The following is an 18,241-nucleotide window of genomic DNA, read 5'->3' on the forward strand; positions in this document are numbered from 1 at the left end:
AAGAAAAGCAGAAGTGGGTAATTGAGAAATGTCCAATCTGGGCCCCTTTTCCACACCAGTGGTGTTTGATTGTCTGTGACAAAGTGGTACCTATGTACCTAGGAAACCTGAAGGGATCCTGCTCATTGTAGCATTTGACAAAGGGGCATTTAGGCTGGGTGGTGGTGGCGCATGCCTGTAATCCCAGCACTCAGGAGGCAGAGGCAGGTGGATCTCTGTGAGTTCGAGGCCAGCCTACAGAGCGAGTCCAGGACAGGCTCCAAAGCTACATAGAAACCCTGTCTCAAAAAAGAAAAAGGGGGGAGGGGCATTTAAAGAGCTGATTTTAAAATCCCATTTAAAAATGTTGACAGCCCAGCTCAGCTGTGTCACTCTAGGGGAGTGGCTTCACCTCTGGGGACTTGGTTTTCTCATCCAGAATATGTGCCGACTGCGTTAACTCATGTGAGGACTGAAAGATAAATAAATGGTGAAAAGCCCTTTGCCTGTGAGGCTGCAAGCCAGTCAGCCATTCAGATTACAACTAATACAACTACTGTTATGCAGGTCAGAGGTGTGAAGGTGCTCACAGGACTCAGCCCTGAAAACTAGGTAGGCTTGTTACTCTCCCTGACCTTGACTGAGGATGGGATGGGAGAGAACAATCATCTGTAGATACGTTATCTCGAGTCTAAGAATCACAGTATGAGCTAGAGCTGCATTGTGTGTGTGTGCATATACCCATGTTCGTGAATGTGTATGTGCGTGCATGTGTGTGTGTGTATGTGTGTGTGTGTGTGTGTGTGTGCATGTGCGTGTATGTGTGTGTATGTGTGCCAAACATATCTGCTACTCAACCCATGGATAACCATCCTTTCGATACCAGGTTTTAGCACCCACTGGCCTGGTATCATTTCATTCTTCCCCAGCAGGGGAAAGAAACCAGACTAATATTAAGGAGTGTTTCCTGAAGCTGGACACAAAGGACTGTTTTCCTAGGACAGGCCACTTCAGTGGATGTGCCTAGTGTGTGTGCTCTAGACTCCGGTATAGGCTAACGAGAGGTGGTGGAATTCCAACACTGCCCCCTGGGCATGCTTGGAGGGGAGCAGATAATGGATGTCCATGACTCTACATTTAGTAATCCTTTCATTTGTAATCACTAGTAAAGGGGACAAGATACGTCCCTGGTGTCAAGTTTTCAAAATGTGTCAATTGTAGCAAGCTTTCTTTTGGGCCACCAACCAGCTCCCAAATCATGACTCGGAGACATTATTAGTTATGAATGCTTGGCTTTATCTTGTGCTTGTCCCATGAGTTCTTATAACTTAATTTAACCTGTTTCTCTTCATCTAGTTTTTTTCCTTAGGGCTTTTTACCTTTTAAAGGAAATAGAAGTTCTGTATGTCCTACTCCATGTCTGTCTGTCTGGCAGCTGCCTGACTGGATGGTCTCAGGCACCTCCCTCTCTTTCTCTTTCTGTCCCCCTCTTCTCCCTCAAGCCTATATTCCTCTTCCTATTTATTCTCTCTGCCCACCAGCCCTGCCTATCCCTCTAACTATTGGTCATTCAGCTTTTTGTTAAACCAATCAGGTGCCATAGGCAGGCAAAGCAACACATCTTTACATTGTTACATCTTTACTTTGTTAAACAAATGCAGCCTAAACAAAAGTAACACACCTCTACATAGTTAAAATAATATTCCACAATAGTCAATACTGGGTTGGGATTTTCACTTTTATCAAAGGGCTGTTTCAAAGGAGAGGGTGTTGGCTCCCAGGGTGGGTCAGCAATGCCATGAAGCTGACATCCTCAACGAGCTGCCAAGTATACAAGTCAAGAAAGCACAGCAACAGCCAGAACTGAGCCTGTGGTCAGCACGGGAGGCTGGGAGTAAAGCAAAAGATAAGGAAGGAAGGGTTGGAGACCATGTCTGGTGATGCTGCTCAGAGGCACACAGCAAGGAGGAAGAGTCTGGATGCTTTTGAAGAGTTTAGGAGAGAGAGAAAACAAACAGCATCCAGTCCAGGGAGAAGAGTAGCAAAAGTGCCAGGACCTCAGTGTCCAACTCTGCTGCCTGGTTGAACTGCTCCACTTAAACCAGAAAAAGAAACAGCATGGCTCAATGGCAAGGTAGACCCACTTGGGGCGGCTGGAGTACAGAGAGTCGGACCCCAGCGGCAGGAGCCAGTGGCTTTGAGATCATAGCAAAGAAGAAGGAGGTGTGGTCCCTAGCAAACCCCTTCCTGTATCTGGGCCTGTTTCCTACCCAACTGAAACCTGGAAAGACAGGGCTAGAAAACGTCATTGGGTCACTTCCCAAAATGAGCTCTCTAAATCCCTAAGATGACTCCATCTCTGGGCCCAACTGGGAATTAATATTTAAAACATCGATACATTGCACACCCTCAGGAGTTCCTCCCCTGCTTGAGCAATCTAATCCACTCCTCACTTCCTCTAGAGAGTTCTTACTGCCACTGCCCTTCATGGGTCATAGCTGCCTAGCTTAGGTGTCCCAGGGGTGAAAAGCTAGCATTCTGGTGGACCTGGAACACCCCATACACTCTCATGAATTTCTCTCTTTGTTCCTCTAAACCTAGCCTGACCCTTGGGTATGCCCGCCTCCCTGGCTGGACCCCTAAACATTAGGCCTCCTTACTATATAGGAAGAACTCCTAACCTCCTTCCTGTACCCTCCAAAAACTACTTAGAACTACTTGCAGCCCAATCCCTACCTGCAGCCTTCTCAAGCCTGCCTTATCATCCTTGCCTGGGCTACAGTTGGGTCTGGAGATGCACCAGGCACTGAGGACTCCCACACCCCTGCAGCATTTACGAACTGTATTTCTGAAGAGAATGAGGATTGGAGTTTTAGTAAAATGCCTGGGTTTTCTGTCACTGGAAAGTCCCACATGTTTGAGTTTTTCATGACCTCACTAATTCATCCCACCCACGGAGCTTCTGGGCTAATGTATGGCACTTACGTTCAATCCAGGGGCGCCTAGTGCATCTTGGAGGCCGTGACAGGGCACTCAATTGAAGATGTCTGCAATTCATTCCAGCAATAGCCGTGCCGTTAATTTGCAACCTTAGGGGTAGGAAAAGATGGCGATGCCCAAGTTCCCAAGCAATATAAGAGAGGGGCTGTGCCCACCTCGACTGAAAGATAATTCAAGAACTTAGATGCGGGTGGTAGCTCTATGGTAGAATGTGCACTTAGCAATGCAGGGCCAACCCTCAGGAGGAATGGTAAAGCAAAATGCTTAGCCAATGAACATACTTAACGTAAGAGGTATGAGCTTCCAAATGATAAACAAAAGACACTAAGTGGAGTTGATAGACTAATGACGCGTAAGCAGAGTTGTGGAGTTGTAATTCTGCAGCACCAGGACAGCCCCGTGATCGAAGGCTCGTTACTGCGCCTCTGCGGGGCCTCATCTGCCCCCCCATGCCCAGCAAACAGGGGCTAATCATACCACTCGTGGTGAGCAAGGGAAATCTTGCACAAAGCAGATCTCAACTGTCATCTTCCATCCTAGCTTTGTCCCTTCAGCCACTAACGCATCCCCTTTAGAGATTACTGCATTAAGACACAAACACCAACCCTGTCCCTTTGCCTATGGCTGTGTATTGCTAATCCCTCTTGGTCCTCTCCTCCGAGTGTCTGCCTTCCATGCTGGCCTTCATGGTATCCTTATGGAACACTGAGCCTGCCCTTGCTGCCTGGGAGTTGGAGCTACTCACAGCCCTGTATTGTACCTGGACTCCAATATCTGTCTACCTGCCAAACAGGTGGTCAAGCCTGGGGAACAAGCACTTTTACTCAATAAGCCACTTCCCCAACCTTATTGTTTGGGTTTTGATTTCTGTTGTTGTTATTGTTGTTTTGTTTTGGACAGGGTCTTATATAGTCTAGGCTAGATTTGAACTTACTTTGTAGCCAAAGATGGCTTTAAAATCCTGATTTTCCTTCCTTTACCTCCAGTATGCTGAGTGCTGGGAATACAGGCATGTGGCATCACACAGTTTATTTAGTCTATTCAGTTCTGGGAATCCAACCTAGGACTATGTGCATGCCAGGCAACATTCTATCAACTGAGCTCCACCTCCAGCCCATAATTTGTTATTCCTTTTTAATTTGATTTTTTAAAAAAATTTATGTGTATGGGTGTTTCAACTGCAAGTATGTCTGTGTACCATATGCATGCATGGTACCTGAGGAGGCCAGAAGAGGTAATCTGATCCCTTGGAACTAGAGTTACAGGTGGTTGTTGACTATCAGGTGGGTGTTGAAAACCAAACCTGAGTCCTCGAAAGAGCAGCCAGTGCTCTTAACCACTGAGCCGCCTCTCCAGCCCAATTTTTTTCCTATTATTATTGCTTTAATATTTTTATTTATTTTGTAAGACTGTGTGCTCTCCAATTAACCTTTTTATTTTTAATGTTTTATTGGCATATTTTAGTTGTGCATAATAATGAGTTTAGTTATAACTTTTTCACACATGTATATAATGTACTTGTATATCCTTGGATACACAGCAACTTTGAGTCCAACCAAGACCCTACTTCAAGAAGAAAAAAAATGTCTGAAGAGAACTGTAGTTGCTTTTTGGGGTTTTTGTTTTGTTTTGTTTTTTGTTTCTGGTGTGTGTGTGTGTGTGTGTGTGTGTGTGTGTGTGTGTGTGTGTGTTTTGTTTTGTTTTGTTTTTTTCTTTTCTTTTCTTTATTTTGAGACAGGGTTTCTCTGTGTAGCTTTGGTGCCTGTCCTGGATCTCACTCTATAGACCAGGCTGGCCTCAAACTCACAGAGATCTGCCTGCCTCTGCCTCCCGAGTACTGGGATTAAAGGCGTGCACCACCACCACCCAGCTGAGAACTGGAGTCTTTATCCCCACTCAAAAGAAAAAAAATGTCTACTATTTTGTCTCAAATGCTTACTGATATCACTTTCAAGTCTGAAGGAAAAAAATGTCTTCTTTGTAATATACAAGCCAATGCAATGAATCCTGATATCCCAGTTCCTTGGGTGGATAAGCAAGAATTGGAGTGACTTTGCTGTGTGTTAACCATCATTTCTCCTCTGTTGGCAGGATTAAGTTTACCTCAAAAATGGGAGAAATCATGGTGGATAACTTCAACCTTGAAGATTTCTTCAGTGGAGATATTGATAGTTTCAATTACAGCTCTAACCTGCCCCCCATTCTACCAAATGCTGCCCCATGCCACCCTGAAAACCTAGAAATCAACAGATACGCTGTGGTTATAATATATGTCCTGGTAACCCTGCTGAGCCTTCTGGGAAACTCCCTGGTGATGCTGGTCATCTTATACAACCGGAGCACCTGCTCTGTCACTGATGTCTACCTGCTGAACCTAGCCATTGCTGACCTCTTCTTTGCCCTGACCTTGCCTGTCTGGGCTGCGTCCAAGGTAAAGGGCTGGACTTTTGGCACAGCCACGTGCAAGATATTCTCATTCGTGAAGGAAGTTACCTTCTACAGCAGTGTCCTGCTACTAGCCTGCATCAGCATGGACCGCTACCTGGCGATCGTCCACGCCACAAGCACACTGATCCAGAAGAGACACTTGGTCAAGTTTGTATGCATAACCATGTGGGTACTGTCAGTATTTGTGTCCCTGCCCATCTTAATTCTCCGTAACACCGTTAAGGCAAACTCTTTTACCCTAGTCTGCTACGAAGATGCAGGGAACAACACAGCCAAGTGGAGGGTGGTGCTGCGCTTCCTGCCTCAGACCTTCGGCTTCCTCATCCCACTGCTGGTCATGCTGTTCTGCTACGGGTTCACACTGCGCACGCTCTTTAAGGCCCACATGGGGCAGAAGCACCGGGCCATGCGGGTCATCTTCGCCGTTGTGTTGGTCTTCCTGCTCTGCTGGCTGCCCTACAACCTGGTCCTGTTTGCAGACACCCTCATGAGGACCAAACAGATCCAGGAGACCTGTCAGCGCCGCAATGACATTGACAGGGCCCTGAATGCTACCGAGATCCTTGGCTTCCTCCACAGCTGCCTTAACCCCATCATCTATGCGTTTATTGGCCAGAAGTTTCGCTATGGACTCCTCAAGATCATGGCTACTCATGGCCTTGTCAGCAAGGAGTTCTTAGCCAAGGAGGGCAGGCCTTCTTTTGTTGGCTCATCTTCAGGGAACACCTCCACTACCCTCTAAGACTGTCTACCTAAACTGTGGCCCCTCAGAGTTCCTTCTTGTCCTCCAGCACGGCTCATGTCCACAGACTCTGGTATCTGAATTGATGCAGTCCACACACACACAGTTACAAGGAGACAGAGGCCATATTCTTACCAGACCACCCCCCATTGCAGAGTTTAGAACCCTACCCTGGCTGTTCACTCCCTTCCATATTGGTATGGCTACTGGTAGGATGGTCCATCCTCACGCTGGACCCCAAACACTCTTTTTCTAAGAAGCGCAAATTAAAATTACAGTGAGATACTTTCTCCTACCCATCAGAATCCTTATCAGTAAAAGGAAGAGGAAGAGGAGGAGGAGAGAAAACAGTAACTATCATGAAGGAAGCAGAGAAAGGGAAAGTTTTCAACTTACTGGTAAACCTGAATGAACCATAGGCCATGCACAGTGGAACACAGCATATCATTCTCCTTAAAACATTAAATATAGAACTACCACGTAGTCCATCAAGTCCATCTCTAAGTAGGTACCAAAAGAATTGGAAGCAGGGGCTCAGACCTTTGTGGGCTGGTACTAACAGCAGCATGAGTCCTAAGAGTCGAAGGTCAAAACAACTAAAATGATGGCCGACAAATGAATGGGCAAGTTACGCATGGTCTGTGCATGCCACAGGAGACCATCCCACAATGAGAAGGAATAAGAAGCTGACCCATGTTGCCACATGAGTGAGCCTTGAAAGTGTGCTCCCAAGTGGCAGAAGCAAGACCCCCAAGACAAACCTTGCATGTTTACACGTAGGAAGTACCAAGAATAAACAGATAGCGGTGACTAGAGGCTGGATGGCAGAGGGTGGGGCGTCAGTGTCTGATGATACAGCCCTAATTTAGAACGATGGAAGAGTCCTGAAGGTGGACCCTGATTACAATAGTGTGAAAGTGCTCCTTGCCATTGGATTAAAAAAAAAAAAAAAAAGTTAAAATGGGCCGTGCGGTGGTGGCGCATGCCTGTAATCCCAGCATTCGGAAGGCAGAGGCAGGTGGATCTCTGTGAGTTCGAGGCCAGCCTGGTCTACAGAGCTAGTCCAGGACAGGCTCCAAAGCTACAGAGAAACCTGTCTCAAAGAACCAAAAAAAAAAAAAAAAAAAAAAGTTAAAATGAGGGCTCTGCATTGTTTACTTGTGGAGTGCTTACTTAACGGTTCTGAGAACTCAGGCTCGAACCCTAGCATCCCAAAAAATGAAAATCAAAAGCTAAAATGGTAATCTTTTGTTATGTATGTTTTACCTCAGCTTGTCAAAAAGAAATCTAAGTCTAAAAAGGTACTGTAACCACTGAACCAATGCAGAACTATTTACCTTCAATTTCTTGTAAAGTGTGATTATTAAATGTCTTTTTAAAACTATATAAACCACTGTAGTTGGGTATTTACTTTAAAAGTACTTCCAAGCAGAAGCTGAACAACAGTGAGCAAAAGCTCTCTCTCTCTCTCTCTCTCTCTCTCTCTCTCTCTCTCTGTGTGTGTGTGTGTGTGTGTGTGTGTGTGTGTGTGTGTGAGAGAGAGAGAGAGAGAGAGAGAGAGAGAGAGAGAGAGAGAGAACACATGTGTAGGTCAGCATCTGTTCTCTTTCCATCATATGGCTCCTGGGGATCAAACTCAGATCATCAGCCTTGGTCATCAGCCTTGGTGGCAAGGGTCCTCACTGGCTGAGCCATCTCACTGTCCCCTGAGTGAGAGGATGAAGACAGAGCCCTGCCTGTCCCTGCCTGTCTGCCCCTTCACGCCCAGCCCAAGCCTCCTTTGGCTGAACATGGATCACTGGGGGAATGTGTGCTGGATTCCTCCAGTGATCCAGGTCCTCGGATGGAACAGCCCTCAAAAGCATTGGGAAGAGGCTTAGAAGGCGCAGAGGGTCGGAAGTTCACCAGCTCAGCTCCTTGGAGAAGCAGGGAGGTCAGGAGACCACAGGAGCTTCAACAGCAGACCCTTTCCAACACCCACCCTCATTCAAGGTGTGACAAGCAGGCACTAAGTCAGAGTGGAGAAGTGATTTGTAAGCTGTCAGAGGAGACAAGGGGTTTGAATCATTCTTGGTTTTGGCAGGGAGGGATAAGTTTGAGCTTGGGTTGGGTTGGGTTTTGAAATAGTCTCACTTACCCCTGGTTGGGCTGAAACTTCCTATATGACTAGGAGTGAACTTCATCAAAAGATTCTCTGCCTCCACCTCCCAAGTGCTAGAATTACAGATGTGCATCACCATGCCTGTTTTATACGGAGGTGGGGTTTAAGCCAGACTTGTTACGTGCTTAGCAAACACACTATCAACTGAGCTATATCCCCAGCCCCTGAATCACCTTTTCATCAGTATACATTGACTGACAGATCTTCTAGGGGACTGGGGACACAACAATGCCCCAAACAAACAGGGTTTGTCTCTGAAGGGTCCTTGTTGGGACAGTCCCTGTCTCTGAGCAGCCTGCTGTGGGCATAGGAAAGTAAGAGAGACTGAACCCAACAGTTCAGCAAGGTTAAGGGGGGAGGGGGGGGGTGAGGCTCCAGAGGAGCCAGAGTTCACTCACAATTCGTGAAAAAGTTCAGCCAATAGTTAATAAGTCGGTATCACAGTTCCTGTTCCATGCCCAATCCAATGCCAGGCCCTGCGCTGAACTCAGAATCAGGAACAAGTGTGATTCAGCTGCGCCTCTGAGTCAGCACGATGGAAATGCTGAAGAACATGTGTAATTGCCAGAGGTGTCTCGTGGTGTTCTGCTTGAGCACAGTGCCTGGCCAGATGGCTCCTCAGAGAGAGGAGGCCAAATTAAGGCTCACCTGTGTTCCAGATCTCTGCTCTCTGCTCTCCCCAGCAAGGCCTGGGCCGTTATGCACAGAAAATAGGAGGATACAAACACCCAGCGCAAAAGAAGCTGAGATTTTTGTTTGTGTGTGTGTTTGTTTTGTCGTTGTTTTTGTTTTTTGAGACAGGGTTTCTCTGTGTAGCTTTGCACCTTTCCTGGATCTCACTCTGTAGACCAGACTGGCCTCGAACTCACAGAGATCCGCTTGGCTCTGCTTCCCGAGTGCAGATTACAGGCGTGTGCCACCACCGCCCAGCTAAGAAGCTGAGATTGAATTGTGCTGATGTGAATGTTGTCCTCCACCCCCACCTCGTATGAACAGTCTTGGCACAAATACTTCACCAGTCAGAGCATCACAGGAAAAGGGCAAATCCAGAGCTGCCTTTGAGCTGTTAATTCTCTTCCTTGCCTCATTCTGGTCCTCGGCTATCTAAGAGCCCAGTCCTTCTCCACTTGGATCTGTCTCAATGGAACCCATTTTTCCAGCTTCTGAACTATGTTCCTCTACTCACAATAACACCTTCTGTCCTGCTCCTGATCAATCTCCCTCTGAGCTGATGATGCCTCTCCACATACGTTCTCAGGCTCTGCCGGATGGGCTTCCTTTATTCAGCAAACCAAGACAGCTTCCAGTCTCCTGATGTAAACCAGGTCAGTCTTGAACTTACAATCTTACCTCAGCCTCTTGAGCACTGGGATAGCAGCAGATGTGCACTTCCTCACCTGGTTGATAGCTGATGACAGTTACTTTTGTTGTTGTTGTTGTTTTTGTTTTTCGAGACAGGGTTTCTCTCTGTAGCTTTGGAGGCTGTCCTGGATCTTGCTTTGTAGAGATCCACCTGCCTCTGCCTCCCGAGTGCTGGGATTACAGGCATGCACCACCACCGCCCGGCTGACAGTTACTATTTTCATACACACACACTTTAATCCAGGAATCACACTTCTAGAACCCTGTCTGACAGTCATGCTCACACAGCTTCCATGGAGAGGATTTGCCACAGCATTATGTGTAAAAGCCAAAGCTTGGACACAACCGAAATTTCCGTTACTAGGGACATGGTTAGAAAAACTATGAAAGTGTATCCGCACTGTAGGATGCCTGGAATGTGGTGGCTCCTGAACAAGACTGAAAATAACATGCAACCAGTTCTGATGGCTCATACCTAACAGTCCTGACACTCAGGAATTTCAAGCCCTCTTGACCTACATAGTGAGTTCTAGATCAGCCTGGGGTTGGGGGAGGGTATGCTAAGTGAGTTCTAGATCAGCCTGGGGTTGGGGAGGGTATGCTAAGTGAGTTCTAGATCAGCCTGGGGTTGGGGGAGGGTATGCTAAGTGAGTTCTAGATCAGCCTGGGGTTGGGGGAGGGTATGCTAAGTGAGTTCTAGATCAGCCTGGGGTTGGGGGAGGGTATGCTAAGTGAGTTCTAGATCAGCCTGGGGTTGGGGGGGTATGCTAAGTGAGTTCTAGATCAGCCTGGGGTTGGGGGAGGGTGTGCTAAGTGAGTTCTGGGTCAGCCTGGGGTTGGGGGAGGGTGTGCTAAGTGAAAGGCTCTAGAACAGAAGATACCATACTATGTGATTCTTTTTAAAGAAAATGTCCAGAGAAGGCAAATCTATGGAACAGAAAATATATGGGTTGTCTGCCCGTGACAGGAGGTGGGATCCCGGAACAGGACTGACTGCAAACATGAGTGAGGAGTCTTGTGTGTGTGTGTGTGTGTGTGTGTGTGTGTGTGTGTGTGTGTGTGGTGCTGAGAATCAAACCTATTTTAATTACTTTCCTAGTGCTAAAATGCCCTGAAAAAAAAAAAGCAACTCAGAAGAGAAAAGGACTGTTTCAGCATGAGGTTTGATGGCACAGTCCACCATGATGAAGAAGGAGAGAACTAACAGCTGCAAGCTGCCCTCCGACCTCCACATGTTCAATGAACCTGGACACATACCAACCGTGCACTTGTGGGTGTGCACACAGACACAAAATAAATAGATGAGTAAAAAGTGTAATAAAAAGGGTCCTGAAGCTCTAGGATCTAGACTCAGTTTTAAAACTCATGGGCCAAAAGCAATGGAGAAAGAAGTACTGTTGCTAAAATTCCTCTGTAGTCCGACTTTCCTTTGGGCCGTCAGCTCACAAATAACAACACAGAGACTTATTATTAATTATGAAAGTTTAGCCATAGCTTAGGCTGGTTCTCAACTAGCTCATATAACTTAAATTAGCCCGTTAGCATTAATCTACACTCTGCTGCATGGCTTGGTTACCTCTCCCCAGTACTGAACATCAACATCCCACTTGTCCAGCATCTTGCTGGCATCTCTCTCTTTTTTTTTTTTTTCTTCCCAGAGTTCTCTCTCTCCTTGGAAATCCCACCTAGTCTCTCCTACCTAGCTATTGGCCATTCAGCTCTTTATTACACCAATCACAGCTATACATCTTCACACAGTGTACAACTATCCCACAACATTCCTCCCTGAGGAAGACATAAACAATCTCTACCCCTTCTTCTAGGGTCTCAGTGACAAACAGAGGTAGATTCCACCTAAGTTCACTCTGGGGAAGCAATGAGTTCATTACTTACACAGCCATGGGTGAGGGGTGATGGGTAGGAACATAGGCAACCTTAATGCAGCCATACTGGAAGGTCTAGACCCAGCATGGGTGAAGATTCCCCTATGACTATGTAGATGGAGGCCTTCCCCCTAGTCCTTCCATGCCTGTATATTCTAGCCCCTCTCTGTGGCTATGTTCAATTAGTGCAAAATTGCCTACGACTGATTTGGAGGGGACCCACGGCCCTCCCACCCACTCCTTCTGTGAAGGAAGGTCAACAGTCAACAAACAGAGGTATAATAAGCTTTTGCAAGTGGGCACAGATGATCTGATGGTGATGATGGCAGTTTGGTTTGAAGGATATCCTTGCAACAGATGAGAAATGTCCCCTTACAAAGTATGAGCAGTGACGCTTTCACTGTCAGGGATGAATCCTATACCTTCTCTCATTGCCAGCTCCAGTCTCTAACACGCCCAACTCCTGCTCGCTCTAGCCAATGGAAGATGGCCTGGCATTGGCAACTTCCCTGACCACTCCAGCTGCCCAACAAAGAGCAGCTGTGGAAGGGAACAGTGGAAAGGAGAAGCAATCATGGCCTCCACTCAAGGCCCTTCCCCCCCCCCCACGACTCTGTACAAGACACCTTCCCAGAGAAAAGGACACCGGATACAGTACTGATTTCTCAACAGGGTCTTGCAAAGTGTGGTGTCAAACGTGTTCCTCTGGCCATCCTCAGCTGGGCCAGCTTCCCCTCCATTATTTGTCTGTGCCAAGCTGACCCAGTGGCAGGCTGAAGCCTTGGTTCCCACCAGATGGTCCATCCCAGGTTTGGTCTCTATTCCTCTTTGCCCTCTGCCATAGCCCCCAAATATGTCTTTCTAATTATTTTCTTAACATCCATCTTCCTCCCAAAGTGTAAGGCACCCCAAAGATAACTCCATCAGGGTTTCAGGAGTAAATGAGGGTCCAGGTACGGTCTAGGGAGGTACAAATGACCAATAAACATATAAAAAGTCACCCTGCCACACTCATAACTTGGGATATGGGATTAAAATAAAGTAATTGTGTTTTTAAAAAGGAGGACTAGGGCAATAGTGGCTTAAAACTTTAATCCCAGCACTCTGGGGACAGAGACAGGAACATCTCTATGAGTATGAGTTCAGCCTGGTCTACATAGCAAGTTCTAGGCCAGTCGGAGCTACATACTGAGACCCTGTCTCAAATAAATAAATAAATAAATAAATAAATAAATAAATAAATAAATAAAAACAAAAACCTAGATAAGTAAATTAAAGAGGAGATGAGGTTAAATGTAGTGGCATATGCCTATAATGGAAGCCAAGGAGGTGGATACAGAAAGAACAGGAATATAAGGTCATTTTTGGCTACATAGTGAATTCAAGCCCAGCCTAGGCTAATGAGACTCTGGATCAAACAAACAACAAAAGCAGAATACTAAAAGGCTGAGAGTGGGGATAACTTTGAGATCATGTTTGGCTGCCCACCTCCATTGTTCCAAAAGGACTCAGAGGACCTCCATGAATATATACACACAATCCTGTCTCCAGCGGTTCTTAAAAGACTAGGCTGGCACTACACAAAATGTGCCAAATCCTCACTAAATATGCCAAATCCCTCAACTCTTAAAGCTACAGGTGTCAAGCTGTGGCTCCATTACACCCACACCAAGGCTGCCATGGACCCGAGCCAGGAGTGGACTGTGAGAGCCAACTCAGGCCAGCCTCTGAAGTTAACCTTCTCAATATGACCTTGGAATGGAGACCACGCTCAGCTCCTACTCTGCTTCCTGATCTTTAACTTAAAAGTGTTGGGGAAGCAAACAGACTCAAGGGGCATTGTAGGAATGGCATGACCAATTAAAACTAGCTAAGACGTCAGGGTGGTTAGATGATGGGTCAGTAGGTAAAAGTATTGGCCACCCAAGCCTGATGGCCTGAGTTTGATTCTGGGACCTTTCTCTCCTTCCACAATGAACATGGCTGTGGTAGGATGGAGCATCCTTTGGGTATATGCCCAAGAGTGGTATAGCTGGATCTTGAGGTAGATCGATTCCCATCTTCCTGAGAAACCACTACACTGATTTTCATAGTGGCTGTCCAAGTTTGCACTCCCACTAGCAGTGTGTGAATGTTCCTCTTGCCCCACATCCTCTCCAGCATGAGCTGTCACTTTTTAGTTGATCTCAGCCATTCTGACAGGTGTAAGATGGAATCTCAGAGTCAGCTTTTGATTTGCATTTCTCTGATGGCTAATCATGCTGAACATTTCTTTAAATGTTTCTCAGCCATTTGAGTTTCCTCTGTCGAGAATTCTCTGTTTAGATCTGTATCTCATTTTTTAATTGGGTTATTTGTTTTCTTAATATCTAGTTTCTTGAGTTCTTTATAGATCTTGGATATTAGCCCTCTGTCAGATGTGTAATTGGTAAATACCTTTTCTCATTCTGTAGGCGGCCACTTTGTCCAAACGACGGTGTCCTTTGCCATACAGAAGCTTCTCATTTTTATGAGGTTCCACTTATTAGTTGTTGATCTTAGTGCCTGCAGTAACAACGTTCTGTTCAGAAAGTCTTTCTTCCTATGCCAATGAGTTCAAGGCTACTCCCCACTTTCTCTTCTATCAGGTTCAGGGTATCTGGTTTTAGGTTGAGGTCATTGATCCATTTGGAGTTGGGTTTTGTACAGAGTGATAAATATGGATCTATTTGGATTTTTCTACATGTAGCTGTCCAACTTGACCAGTACAATTTGTTGAAGATGGAGTCTTTTTTCCAGTGTATATTTCCAGCTCCTTTATCAAAAATCAAGTGTCCATAGGTGTATGGAATTATGTCTGGGTCTTCAGTTTGATTCCATTGATCAACAAGTCTGTTTTTATGCCAATATTATGCAATTTTTATTGCTATAGCTCAGTAGTACAACTTGAAATCAGTAATGGTGATACCTCCAGCAGTTCTTTTATTATTCAAGATTGTTTTAGCTATTCTGGGTTTTTGTGTTTCCATATGAAACTGAAAATTGTTTTTTCAAGATCTGTGAAGAATTGTGTTGGAATTTTGATGAGGATTGCATTGAATCTGTACATTGCTTTTGATAAGGTGGACATTTTTACTATATTAATCCTACCAATTCATGAGCGTGGGAGATTTTTCCATCTTCTGATGTCTTCTTCAGTTTCTTTCTTCAGTAACTTAAAGTTTTATCAATCAAGTCTTTCACTTGCTTTGTCTGAGATAACCCAAAATATTTTGTATTATGTGAGGCTATTGTGAAAGGTATTGTTTCCTTGATTTTTTTCCCTCAGATCATTTGTCATTTGCATATAGGGGGTTACTGATTTTTGTGAGTTAATTTTGTATCCAGCTACTTTGCTGAAAAGTGCTTATCAGCTGTAGAAGTTTCCTGATAGAATTTTTCACATCACTTATGCATACTATCACATCATAAGCAACTAAAGATACTTTGACTTCCTCCTTTCCAATTTGTATCCCCTTGATCTCCTTCAGTTGTCTTATTGCTCTAGCTAAGGCCTCAAGTACTACATGGAATAGGTACGGAGAGAGCAGACAACCTTGTCTTGTTCCTGATTTTAGTAGAATGCTTTGAGTTTCTCTCCATTTAAGTTCATGCTGAGTAAGGGCTTGCTGTAAACTGCTGTTACTATGTTGAGGTATGTCCCTTGTATCCCTAATCTCTCCAGAACTTTTATCACTAAGGTGTGTTAGATTTTGTCAAAGGCTTTTTCTGCATCTAATGAGATGATGGTGTGGTCTTTGTCTTTCAGTTTGTTGGCTTGTTTGTTTGTTTTGGTTTTTCATGACAGGGTTTCTCTGAGTAACAGCCCTGGCAGTCCTGAAAATCACTTTATAGACCAGGCTGGCCTCGAACTCACAGACGTCTTCCTGCCTCTGCCTCCCAAGTGCTGAGATTAAAAACATGCACCACCACACCCTGCTGATTGGGAGTCCTTTTTTTATTTTTATTTTTTCATTTATTTTACATACCAACCACAGTTTCCCCTCCTTCTTCTCTTCCCATTCCCTCCCACCCACCTCCCATCTACTCCCCGACTCCATCCATTCCTCCTCTGTTCAGAAAGGGGCAGGTATCCCATGGGAGTCAACAAAGCATGGCATATTAAGTTGAGGCAGCACCAAGCTCTTCCCCCTACTTCAAGGCTGGGTGAGGCACTCCAGCATGGGGAATAGATTCCAGAAGCCAGCTCAAGTGCCAGGAACAAGTCATGATCCCACTGCTGGGGGTCCCACAGACAGACCAAGCTACACAGCTGTCACCCCCCCATCATGATCTTGACACACACCCCTTACTCATACAATCCCTCCTTCCTCTGATTGACTGCACTCCTGAAGCTCGGCCCAGTGCTTGGCTGTGGATCTCTGCATCTGCTTCCATCAGTTACTAGATGAGGGCTGGTTGGGAGTCCTTTAATGGCTGCTTTGATATAAGAATGTTTCAATTGCTTATCCAATCTTAATCTAGCTTTGGTAAGTGGTATGTGTTAAGAAACTCTTTTAGATTTTTCAATTTGGAGGAGTTTAAGTTTTTAAAGTATGACCTAATGATTCTCTGGATTTCCTCAGTGTCTATCATGCCCCCCTTTACATTTCTAATTTTGTTAATTTGGATATTCTTTCTCCTCCTTTTAATTAAATTGGATAGTGGTTTGTCAGTGTTACTGATTTTCTCAAAGAACCAACTCTTTGTTTCATTGATTATTTGTATTTTTGTTTATTTCTATTTTATTGGTTTCAGCCCTAAGTTTGATTATTTCTCACAGTCTACTCCTCTTGAATACGCTTACTTCTTTTTGTTCTAGAGCTTGCAGGTGTGCTGTTAAGTTGACAGTCTGAGATCTCTCCAGTTTTGTTTTGTTTGGTTTGGTTTGGTTTGGTTTGTTTTTTTGTGGGTTTTTTTTGTTTTGTTTTGGTTTGGAGTCTGACCTGGATCTCACTCTGTAGACCAGGCTGGCCTCAAACTCTCAGAGATCCACCTGCTTCTGCCTCCCAAGTGCTGGGATTACAGGTGTGCCCCACCACCGCCCAACCCTCTCCAGTTTGTTTTATGTGGGCACTTAGTGCTGTGAACCTATCTCTCAGGACAGCCGCCATTGTGTCACGTAAGTTTGAGTACGTTGTGTGTTCATTTTCTTTCTTTCTTTCTTTCTTTTTTTTTTTTTTTTTTTGTGTGTGTGTTCATTTTCATTCAATAAATTTTTCTTCTTATTTTCAAACCAAGTATTGTTGAGCCATGAAATGACTTCTGAAGACAGCCAACAGCCCTCCAACCCTAATCCCCACAACCAATGGTAAGGACACTGAACCCCAAAATTCTTTTATCTAATTCTAATACTAGTCTGTACACCTCTCAGCATCGTACTTATCCAGCAAATTCCTGACATGCACACAACCCACATTAAAGATTTTCTATTGACTGTCTATCTTGGTGGTGGAAAATTTAGTGTTCTCAGCCTCTCTCCTTTCAGCCTCATCTAATCAAATAAACTATTGTATTCTTCCTGGCCACAGATACCACTTTTTGGTTCAATGTTTTTGCTATAGTGACCACGTAAACAATTATTCATGGTGTTTACATTCCTGTCTTCAGACCTATTTTGTTGTCCCTGGAGTTACGGTTTTCCACATGTTCATCATTGCATTGGTCTCATCTGTCTCTCTCAATACAGTCACCCTCATTAGAGAATCTGTGACTTTCTTGGAAACTCATCTCCTGGGGACCTCCATGGTCTTGTTTCTTCAGCCTGGGCTGGTCACTCCTAGGACTGTTCCTGTTCTCTGAATCACATTATTACACTTCCAGAGGAATTCTAAACCTGTTTGTCAGTTTCAACAAAATTTCCACTTGGGATTTTCACTTTGATTGTGTTGAAGCCACTGCTCAACCTGGAGAAAACTGGCATCTCTCAAGATGTCTTCCGGCCCGTGAACATATTTCTTTCCATTTGTTTGAGTTTCCTTTGGTTCTTTACAAAGAGTGCTTCACTGTTTGGGGTACACACTTCGCATAGATATGGTTTTAAGCTTATTCCTAAGTATTTTATAGGTGTTTTGGGAGTGCTACTATAATGATACTTCGGAAAAGTTTTGTTTTCCAGATTTTTGTTATTGATGTATAGACAAACAATTGACTTTGTAATGCAAGGCCATATGAATTCTCTTACTGGTTTTAGTAGTGTTGAAAATATCATTTTTGAAGTTCCTATGTATCCGATCCTGTGATCTGAGAAGAAAGACAGAATTATTCCTTGGATTTCTTCATGTCATTCATTTCTTTCCCTGTCTTACTCACTGAGGAGAAAGCTGGGCACAATGCTGGAGAGAAGCACTGAGATCAGAAATCTGCCTCGATGCTGCCTCCCCACCCTAGCGCTGTAACTCAGACTGGCCTCCAACTCTCCATCCTCCTGCCTCAGCCTCCCAGGTGCTGCAATCACAGACACGTGCCACCAAGCCCAGCTCTGTGTGGGCCTTGATCTTAATCTTTGCCAAATGAGATGATCATGATGAATTTTTCAGAGAGGCTCTTTTGAGAACTGAGGAAGTTATTGGCTCATCCTAGCTTGCTGAGAATGTTAAATGTTCTTTTCTTGTTCGTTTTTGTTTGTTTGTTTATTTCTCTGCATGG

At 44.9% G+C, this 18,241-nt stretch overlaps 1 protein-coding gene across 1 annotated transcript; it reads left to right on the forward strand.

Annotated features, from left to right (window-relative positions):
• Window positions 1–5,089: 5,089 nt before the first annotated feature.
• Window positions 5,090–6,169, forward strand: Cxcr2 (C-X-C motif chemokine receptor 2). Its single transcript, XM_036172756.1, has one exon. The coding sequence runs from the start codon at window positions 5,090–5,092 to the stop codon at window positions 6,167–6,169; it is 1,080 nt and encodes a 359-aa protein (XP_036028649.1).
• The last annotated feature ends 12,072 nt before the right edge of the window (window positions 6,170–18,241 follow it).

Source organism: Onychomys torridus, chromosome 23 (assembly GCF_903995425.1).
Source record: "Onychomys torridus chromosome 23, mOncTor1.1, whole genome shotgun sequence".
Taxonomy (NCBI): Eukaryota; Metazoa; Chordata; class Mammalia; order Rodentia; family Cricetidae; genus Onychomys; species Onychomys torridus.

Bases quoted from the DNA above. Each gene is read 5' to 3' on its own strand.
- Cxcr2 (XM_036172756.1), top strand. From the start codon at position 5,090: ATGGGAGAAATCATGGTGGATAACTTCAACCTTGAAGATTTCTTCAGT.